This window comes from Nuphar pumila, chromosome 15, assembly GCF_984573655.1.
Source record: "Nuphar pumila chromosome 15, dmNupPumi1.hap1.1, whole genome shotgun sequence".
Classification (NCBI taxonomy): Eukaryota; Viridiplantae; Streptophyta; class Magnoliopsida; order Nymphaeales; family Nymphaeaceae; genus Nuphar; species Nuphar pumila.
In genome coordinates, this window is record NC_143263.1 from 18,417,905 (window position 1) to 18,428,884 (window position 10,980).

The window sequence follows — 10,980 nt, forward strand, 5'->3', positions numbered from 1 at the left end:
TAAGCCTACATAGTTCACCTTTTTCCTATAACCCACTCGAGGATTTGCTAAGTGAGGCCAACCAGACGATTTTTCGTTTTACTATATAACCCCATTTTACATCACCAAAAAAAAACATTTTTTTTTAAAAAAAAATAAATTAAAAATCTCATAGCATTACAACCTTAATCTGGGACGCTTATAGGATTTGAAGCTGGGATGCCTAGTGTAGCTAAAAAGTTTTTCCCTTGAGTTTTAAAAGAAAAAATATCTATACCGTTCATATAGCCGTTCACAGTGACAATGGCTTTGGCAGAATCTCTTCTCATTTGAAAAATTCAACTATCCTCTTACTTCAAAGTTTCATTTTATCAGATTTACTTCTTCCCGGCCGCTTTGTCCTATATTCATGTGACATGTATATTTTAATCAAGATACCAAAATTAATTATTGCCGTTTGGTATTGATTTTGTCCTATATCCGCGTCACATCATTATTTTGATCAACACCCAGAATTAATTATTGTTGTTTGGTAAACTACTGTTATTGTTTAACAAAGAGCTGCTTATAGTTCGAATTGGAATCTTTTGGGCATCAGCGTGTTTGTTGGCGTGAAATCAAACTTACTCCTGTTTGGAAACTAGTAGATGGGATGGGAGAAAGAGGAAGCTGCCAAATCCTGGATTAGGCAGCTAACACCTTTTAGGTAGCTGTCAATTTCATGCTTACAATGCCACTTCCCATCCCAAATGCATTAACACCCTTCTCCGCTAGCAGTTTTCAAACAGCCACCAGGTGGTAGTTTGACCAACTTTTGTCAAATGCATTAACTCCTGTCCCAGTTCCTAGATTCCAAACAGGCCCTAATATTAGCTTAATTTTTGTTTTTTGGTTCGGCCAAGGAAAAAGCTCCACCCCTACCACACATTAGCTGGCCTCCAGTTGGTACAACCCTTGAGTTCCTCTCAGCCAGCTGAAAAGTATACTCAGCTTCAACCTTACATAATCAAAGAATGCTTCATATGGGTTTCGAACTCATGACATCCCGCCAACTTGGTGACGTTCACAAAGTCATCCCTACCAAATGAGGAGAAACAACTGTTACGGTTAGGATGTCTACTTACAGGATGAAAGGTGTCGTTGTTTCGGTGTCTGCAGTTTAAAACATATATTAAACATGTTGGTAATTGAGACTAGTGAGTAGGGATGGCAGTGGACTGGGGGAAAGCGGGACCCCGCCCCGCCCCGTTTGGACCGGGGATGAAGGGTATGAAACGGGGGTGGAGGCGGGGACGAAGGTTAAAATCCATCCCCGTCCGGGGGTGGAGGCGGGGATGGACTGGCACGTTCCCCCGCCCCGCCCCGGCCCATCCCCGCCTCGGCCCCGGCCCATCCCCGTCCCGGCCCCGCCCCGCCCCATCCCCGCCCCCAACCCTTTATATTTTTACTGTTTACTAACCCTAACTCCCTTCCCTAATTTCCTAACCCTGGAGCCGCCGAGCCGGGCCGTCGCCTCTTCCCCTTCCCCATCCGCATTATCATTGTAGCCGGGCCGTCGCCGACCACCGTTGGCCGTCGCAGGGGGAGGCCTCCACCCTCATACTCAGCCTCCTCTGCAAGCTCGACGGGAGGGCGGAGCTCTAGCGAGACGTACCACTCTCCTACCTCTTCCTTACGAACAATCTTCAGTACATCATCGTTAAGGTGCAGAGCTCCGATCTCCGACTCGTCCTAGGCGACGCTTGGGTGCGAATGCACACCAAGAAGCTTCGGCAGTACGTCGCTAACTACGAGCACATGGCGTGGAGCGAGGTCGTGGCGGCCATGGCGGAGATGCCGGTGGTGATCGATGCTGAAAGCGCGAGGCAGGCTTTCAGGCGGTTCAACTCCGCCTTCGAGGAGGCATACCGGGCGCAGACTGCATCGATCGTGGTGGAGGACATGAAACGGGGATGAAGGCAGAAACGGGGATGGGGACGGGGACGGGGCGGGGGTGGAGGACATGAAACGGGGATGAAGGCGGGGGTGGAGGATAAAATCCATCCCCGCCGCGGAGGCGGGGGTGGAGGATAAAATTTTGAGGCGGGGCGGGGGTGGAAACCTTGTCCCCCGCCCCGCCCCGCTGCCATCCCTACTAGTGAGCCATAAGAGTGGTGTCAATTTATGTTACCAACGGGGGGCTCCGCTTGTCTGGTAGGAACAGAAGTGCACGTCGCCTTGTATTGGGACGTTGCAGGTTCAAAACTCAATGGTGTAGTTGTATAACTGGTAGGGGTCAACCTAACCCCAGCTTGCCTTTCAAAAAAATAAGAACCATAAAAAATGAAGCAGACCGGCCACTCAGATGATAAATCAAAGAAATGAGGCCCTAACTTTTGTGAATCTGAGTCATGCTTAGCAACTAATTTTATTACCACATATTATATGTTGTATCTTATAAGGAGTAGGAACTAGGGATGGCTAAGGAGTATGAACTAGGGATGGCAGTGGACTGGGGCGGGGGACAAGGTCTCCACTCCCACCCTGTCTCAAAATTTTGTCCTTCATCCCCGCCTCGCCTCCATCCTCGCACCAGTTTTGATTTTAACCTTCATCCCTGCCTCCATCCCTGTTTCAAGTCTTCCATCCCCAGTCCAAACAGGGCGAGGCGGGGTGGGGCCCCGTTTTCTCTCAGTCCACTGGCATCTCTAGTATGAATGAGCCACTTAATGAGCTGAGACATGAGCGGACGAGTTCATTCACTACACAAATACTTAAATTGACAAAGGATTTTCTTGATAACCATGTATAGTTTGGATTAACAATTTTTTTACAATAACCAGACTGAAAATTTGTCTTAAATTGTTTTTCTATAAAGTAGGAGATAACCTTAGCAACACCAAGGCAGAAGAAATAATCCCAACAGATTATTTCGCATGAAAATGGCATGGTTCCAGCATCCGACGCAAACATGGTAAACATGTTTCTTACTTTTTGGGACATTTAGTCTCAAAAAACATGGATAAACCCATGAGAAACGACTATTTATCCAGAAATTTTCCTCCATGGATAAATTGTGGCCAGTGTTGGGAAGGAGGGTCCTCAGTTTGCATTGCCACAGTGGACCCCACAAAAATGCACAGGACACCACATATTTTTGTAGAAACCCTTCGGTTTCCGTGGCATGCAAGGGCATGTTTGAAAGCGAGAAAGATGTAGAAAAAATGATGCAAAATGAGAAAAATCATACAGATTTTGCGACTCTCCGAGTAGAGACTTTCTCGATGAGTTTTTCTAAAAAGTACTTTTTGATAGAAAACATTCCTTCATGGAGAAGGTTTCCTACCAAGAGAATTTATTTTTCCAATCCCCACCACCCATCTCATCACATCTCACCACCACCCTCGTCCTCCTCTCTCATTTTTTCACATTTTTTCACTCTGTTTTTTTCAAGATACACAAACAAATGAAAAGCTTTATTTTGAAAAACTTCTCATATAAAAAACTCTGATAGGCAAAACTGTTTTTTTCCTATGAGAGTTTTTCTTTCTTCCAAACGTGCCCTAAGTGAAACCTTATCAATGCATACAAATTGTGCATATGCACCAATAGGAACGCATGTGAAGTTGTGTCCTGTTATTGAGAGAGAGAGAAGTGAAGGTGGACTGAAAAAAAATCCTATTCTATCAAAAAACAAGGTGGGCAATGAGAAAAACCAAAGAAAAAGCAATGTAGAAAAAAAAGAAAAAGGGTAGAACTTCTTTTTCAAGTCATTTGATGGATATTAATTAACATTCCCAGTATATATATATATATATATATCATCAGGCATGGTAACTAATGTTCTTCAAGTTAGACGACGCGACGATGATGAGCAAGGCACTACAGTTGCAAGTTGGTCATAACTTCGTCACTCAGACCTGCATGCAACAAGTCATTGTGAGATAATCAGTAAAGAATTTAGGTTAACCCAAAAAGATATTTCTCAAAGAAGACCCAAAAAATATCCATGCTAATCTTCTTGAAGTAGTCAGTATTTAGAGGTTCCTTTGATACACAACACACACATGCTATATGCATGCAATAACACACATGCACTCATATAACGTAAATATTATTTTGTTGATGAGGAACCCTTGCCGAAGCGAGAAAAAACCTGGGTGGGGCCCATGACCGCCTTGCCTTTCGTAGCCCGCCTCTCAAATATAACCTAAATATTTGAGACCATTAGTAGTGAGTACTTGAGTAGAAACCTTCTTCTTTACATCTTTTCTGAATTTTTTGTTTGATTAGAATCTCATAAAGTGATTTACAAAATCTGTTTAGTGGGAAAAATAAAACTTTTTGGTCATGTCTTTGCAACCTGCAAACAGTATAAGAAATTTAAAAATCAATAGCAGTGTACCAAAACTTATGCCTTCAAATATTATGTTTTTACATCAAAAAGATATTATTTGAAGTATGATCTTGCAAGCAAACCATGTTGAACACATCTATATGCAAATTGTGTTGATAGAGCTTGCACCTATCGTTTCCAGCTCCATATTTCAACACCTACAATAGCCAATATTTTTGTATATATACGACAATTTCTTTGTGCAGATCTGCATACCATATTAAGGAGTGCAATCTCACCTACTCATTTATTTTGAAGCAAATTGGACTATTTAGATGGATTTAGCAGGTAAATATTGGCTACTAATGAAGGTAGGAAACTAATGAGTAGAATCACCCTTTTTTAAAAAATTCCTAATTGTTTGTAGATCAAATGTTACAGATGTGATCTACATGGTTTGTTTAGTAGAAAACTTGTTTTGAATCATGTGATTATGACAAGTAATTAAGTTTCTAAAAAATTCATAAATCCAAAAGTCTTGTTTTTATATCAGAAAAAACAAAACATGATACAAGGCTTGATCCTTGGCAAACAAACCATGTTGAAGACAGATGTTATATGTAAGATTGAGTCAATACAACTTACACCTAAGATTTCTAGCTCGTTAGTTCCTTACCTTTATTAGTAGCACATATTTTTCAGAGTTAGCATGGTGTATTAGTAAGAAAAAAAAACTTTTCTTTTTTGTATTTCATATGCTTACACCATATAATTTTGAATGTCGATGCTTATTTTCATCTTGTTGTAATCTGAACCATTTTGGCCTATATTTTGATATCTAAATTCATTAGTTGAAATTTGAAAGTATGTCTTCAAGTAAATAAAACATGATAAATCCATTTATGAAGTCAAATTTTTTAGAACGTGTGAAGGATAAAATATTCAATATTAAGTTATGTATCTTACAAAGGCTTCACAAACTTGGGCTAAATGGGCAGTTTTTAAGGCATTCAAGCTGCGAAGAGTTTAATACATGGGGTGTGCATCCCTTGCTGCATGACCTAAGCAATAAGGAGAATATTCTTGCTACAATCATTCGTATATGCAAATGCTTTTTTTTTATCAGGTAAATCTGACCCTATAGATGTGACATGATCTTTTCTATGAGAAATATCAACATTTTGAGACATGATATTTTAGGGTACCGTAGACCGTTCATTTTTTGAAGCCCTTAAAAAGCCTACTTAGGGTCAGGTTTGGTTCAGACCCAGGTGAAACCAGACTTGGACAGGATTTTGGGGTATGGTATTAGGTCCGGACCCAAGTCTAATCAGGTTCACTATAAGAAAAACCATACTCAGACCTGATAAGAACTACATGAACCAGACCCAGACCATACCCTTTAAAACCATATTTTTTATCATTTTTACATTGAAAAATTGCATGTCTTAATCGGAACTCAGGCCGGGTGTGAGTCTGGTATAAAATTTGACAAACTATATCTGGTCCATGTATTAATCAAACATTTAGGTCCAGACCTGGATCTTAATCGGGTCTTCTTATTTATCACCATACCCGGACTCTATAGGGTTTGGTTCGAGCCCTGGTAAACCTGACACAATAAACTCATTTTCCACTAACCAAACATTGTAGATCATATTCATAAATTTATTTATAAAAAAAAACTAAAGCTTATGACTTTCAACTCAATAGTTCCATATAATTTGGTGATATCAAAGGCATCAAATATTAACCCCATATATAGTAGCTAGTAGTTGCCTACCACTTTTCTAGCCTACCGGGGTTTTGAATGGTTTGTTTTTTTCTTTTGACCAGATGTGATCTACATATTTGATTTTATAAGAATCGTCTATCTATTGGATCATCTGATTCCAATACATGGGTAGGTTTTTATGAGATTTAAAAATCGATGGTCTATAATTTTGATAAATATTCAATGCTTAAAGATCATGTTTTTTTTATCGAAAAAACATTATCCAAGTATCATTCTCCCTAGCAAATCGAAAACACCTCTTCGCTGGTGGTAGGCAAAACAACTTGTTCATATTTTCTTAATGTTTTTGTGAATCAAGTCCTAAGGATATGATATATATGGTTTGTTCAGTCAAAAAACATACTTTAGATCATCCCATAGCAATGTATAAGTAGATTCTTGATACAAAGTGCATTTCCGAGTAAATAAGCCATGTTAAATGCATCCATCGGGTCAAATTTATCAAATAATATATATATGATTAATATTTGGTGTTATTTATTGTAACGCAGATCGGACAATATGGATGTGATCGACAAGTTTTGTTTAATGAAAAATAAGTTTTGAATTATGTGATTTTGACATGTAAGCTGGTTTTTTGAGAGCTTCAAAGAACAGCCCACAATGCATTAAAATTTCATAACTCAAAAATATATTTTTAGATGAAAATAACACAATCCAAGGTTTGATCAATAAATCTATGTGGTCAGGTTAAGTTGATAAATCTTGAACCTATGATTTCTAGCTCAATAGTTTCATGCCTTCAATAGCAACAAATAGTAACTCTCTCTCTCTCTCTCTCTCTCTCTCTCTCTCTCTCTATATATATATATATATATATATATATATATATATATATATATTGATCTAGAAATCATAGGTTTTAGATTTCTTCTTGTAGATTAAATCTTATGGATGTGATCTACATGCTATGCTTTGTTTAGTGGAAAATGAATTTTGAATCATATGATTGTGACACATAAAAGCAGGCTTTTTTAAGGACTTCAAAAATTACCGATCCACAATGCACTAAAATGTCAAGACTCAAAAAAGTATATTTTTGAATCAAAATAATATGAACCAAGTTTTGATCCTTAGCAAACTAACCATTGTCAACACATCTATGTGGTCAGATTGAGTCGATAAAGTTTGAACCTATAATTTTTAGCTCAATAGTTTCATATAATTCAATGTCTTCAATAGCACAAAATACTAATATATATATATATATATATATATATATATATATATATATATAAAATTGATTGCAAATTCAATCAACTTAGCAAAGTGTTGGAACCCTTCTTTTTTCCTCACATCTAACACCATAAGATGTGATCTAAATGTTTTATCTAGTGGGAACCAGCTTTTGGATCACCAGAATCCAACCTGTATATAGATCCAAAAATCAATAGCATGAATATATCATTTTTTTTGTCTCATAAAAACCATGTTTTTTCATCAAAAAACATAATCCAAGAGTTGATTCTTACTAAATCCAGCATGCTAAACACATCTATAAGGTTAGATTGTGTCAAAATAACTTGTATCATGGGATTTCATCTCAATTGTAGTTACAACCGATTGTAGCAAATATATAGAGAGAGACAGAGATAGACTAGAAAATGAGAACTGAAAATATGAGAACTAATGTGTGAAACACGATTTTCATGAAATTTTTGTTTTTTTCTCTTGAATCTAACCCTATGGATGTGATCTACATGCTTGGTTTTATAAGTACCTGCTATTGAATCATCCGATTTTGATGCATAAACAAGATTTAGATCTTTTTAAAGCTTTAAAATCAATGGCTCATAATCTTTATAAACATTCAAGCATTCAAAAATCACATTTTTCATTGAAAATACAAGATCCAATGGTTGATTCCTAGCAAATTCACCATGTCAAGCACATTCACATGGTTGGATTTGCAAAAAGTGTTGGATATGCCCATATTTCTAGTTCTCATATCCTAGTGAATATATATATATATATATATATATATATATATATATATATATATATATAGTTTCAAAGTAACTTTGTATTTAATTTTTAAAAGATGGTTCTAGTTTTAAAAGATTCGGATTGAGATGACAATGGATTAGACATGGGTCAGATACTGACCGAATCAAAATCCACTTAATATCTGTAGAACAACTGAACAAGCAACAATTTGATCAATAATGAAATTCATATTTATTAGGCTGTTTAACTTTTAACATTTGAATTCAAACCCGAACCAACACATATAAAACATAGGTGATTAACTAGTAGGATTCAGATTTGGTGCCAGACTTGGTATTACCTTTCTTCATCCGACTCCTCCAATCTCGAGTCGGATTAGTTGGATTCAATAATGACTGCATACAAATTGACTCTTAACCATTTGCATCCAAAATGCTGTACTTGTCAGGTTGCCATCATAGATGTACTTTGACATAGTGATAACCTCTAAAAAAACGTTATTCACAAAAAGCCACCTAACTTATCAGATATGTAGTGAAAGAACCTACCATTTTGGTAACTACAGTTAGCTGCTTACTTTTATATTTATGTTTAAAAAATATGTTTGTTTTTTAAAAAATCTTTCAATTGAATTGTATTTAGTCAAATCAAGTGAATCATTATTAATTTGTTTAACAAAAGCCCTAAGATGACAAAAGAAGAGTTGTTCTATAGAAAATTGGAAAATTTGTTATTCTATATCTCATGCACGTGCTTGAAATGCATTCAAAATAAAGTATTCAACCAACCATAGTAACCCAAACATTGGGTGGCTTTCTGTAAATAGTGATAAGTTAGTGTCTGTTTTTTTTAATTACTCAAAAGAATATTGACATAAAAGCTTTGGATCCACTTGTAAAAGTTGAACAGGACTTTTTACCAAGTTGCTTTTACTTTTTTTTTGGTCAGTTGTGTCCAACATTAATTGTAGACAAGATAGCAATCCATGAGTGGATTCATATTCAGATCGTTGCACGCTTAATTGCATTATTACTCCTAGCAAAATATCTGATCCGGAGTCTTAGACTAAAGGTACCCAGCGACAATGAAAAGGGTGACTCGGAAAGGATTAAACACCATTGAAAAGGCATACAAATGCAGGAAAGAGAGAGAGAGAGAGAGAGAGAGAGAGACCTAATTTCAAATCTAATTCATGGTCTTGGGGTTCAAGATGCAAAGGTCTGAGATGCTGCAAGCAACCAGGAGTCGATCTTCTAACACCAAGTCGCTCAAGCTTAGAGAGAGAGAGAGAGACTCAAATAAGAACATAATGAAATAAAAAAAAGCTCTCAAATTGCAGGAAATTGAAGGAAAGAAGAATAAAACCTTTCTCAAACTGCACCTACCTCTTCAAAGAGCTCCCTTCTCTCTTTTAGTCGAAAACGTTCCTATCCAAGTACCACCATCAGCATAACATAGAGTAATGACGGCATAGAAGCAAAAAGAAAAAAAAAAAAAACCAAATATTTTCATGTACCATGTTTTTAAGGTAATCAATTTCTTCTTGTATCATTCTCTCCTGTTCCAAGTTTTTCAAAGAAAATCCTTAAAAACTATAAAAGCAATAAGAAATGAACATCTACCGAAAATGAAGGACCAAACTCACTTTCTCATTTCGCACATGAGCGATGGTTGCTTCAAGGTTTTGTTCAAGATAGTCCAACATTGACATGGAATAGCAATTGTCTTCTTCTCCTCCATTAATAGACCTACTTCAATATTAACATCAATCTCATTTTATAAAAAAAAAAATTGATAATGTCTTTCCTTATTGCAGTCCATCTTAAAAAACGAGGGTGGTTAGGGTAGGCCTCTAGATGGGCTATCATAAAAACACGGCCACATGTTTCCTAGAGTTTTCAAACCATTATTTTGCTTGGGTTTACTGTGTAGGTAAAGCAATATATATATATATATATTTTTTTGAAGTTCTCAGCTCATGGAAAAGAGTATGTTACCTTAGTTTCATTTGTAATTGCTCGCTAATTCTCTTTATCTTGACAGCATCAACACCCTTTTCCTACAAACCACCACCATAATAATAAAAATAAATTCAAGGCAGAAAAAATAAAATAAGCGGAAATAAAGATCTTAAAGAAGATACCATGAATTTATCTTCAAATATTCCACTATGAGTAGCTCTGTAATACTTCTCCATGAACTTCCTCACACTTGAAAATTAAAAGAAAGCAACATGAGCATCATAGTGATCAACATATAGAACAAAGGGATCACATAGCATGTTAAAGAACCATATCAATTTGCAGAAAGAAAATGGACATCAGTTGAAAAAAAAAAAAACCTTTGGGATGAAGGGCTGAGGTAGTCATAGAGTTTGCCTGAGGATGAGAAAAGCATGAGGAGAACATTAGCATCACACAGAACAGAAATCTCCCTCGACTTTTTTATCAACCCATTTTTCCTTTTAGAGAAAGTAACCTGCCTCTGTTGGGGATTCTCAATTCTTTTCAACTCAACCTTTCCTCTCCCCATCTCCAGAAAGAAAGATATGTAATGTGGGAGGGGAGGGAACAGTCTGGATGCGGTGGATACATTGATTCACTCTCATAAACTGCAGCAAGTATTTAAAGAGGAAAGTTTCATATTACGATGTCTCACTCTCTAGAGAGAGAAACATATATCTAGAGAGAGAAAGAGAGTAGTGTGATGGGTCACTTTCTCTAGGGGTTAGGGTTGTGCTTTTTATTCATGAACAAGGCTGCAAAAGTTTCTATAAGTAGAAACTGTACAGCAGCGTGGAGTGTCTGAAGATTTCCCATTTTTGTTGTTGGTGTCCGGGATATGATGGGATTCGATTTGTACGGTTAAATGGAATGACATTGAATTAAGGCAAAGTTTTTTTTTTTTTTACTCGAGAAGAACCAAAGTATCTCTGCCACCCTTG

General features: G+C 37.0%; 1 protein-coding gene across 1 annotated transcript; it reads right to left on the bottom strand.

The window, feature by feature from the left end:
- Positions 1-9,406: 9,406 nt before the first annotated feature.
- LOC149814695 (MADS-box transcription factor 32-like) lies at positions 9,407-10,568 on the bottom strand. The gene is made up of 5 exons (XM_089990415.1): positions 10,378-10,568; positions 10,180-10,246; positions 10,034-10,095; positions 9,682-9,784; positions 9,407-9,463 (listed from the first exon to the last, which is right to left on the bottom strand). The coding sequence occupies exons 1-5, from the start codon at positions 10,566-10,568 to the stop codon at positions 9,407-9,409; spliced, it is 480 nt and encodes a 159-aa protein (XP_089846541.1).
- Positions 10,569-10,980: the final 412 nt, after the last annotated feature.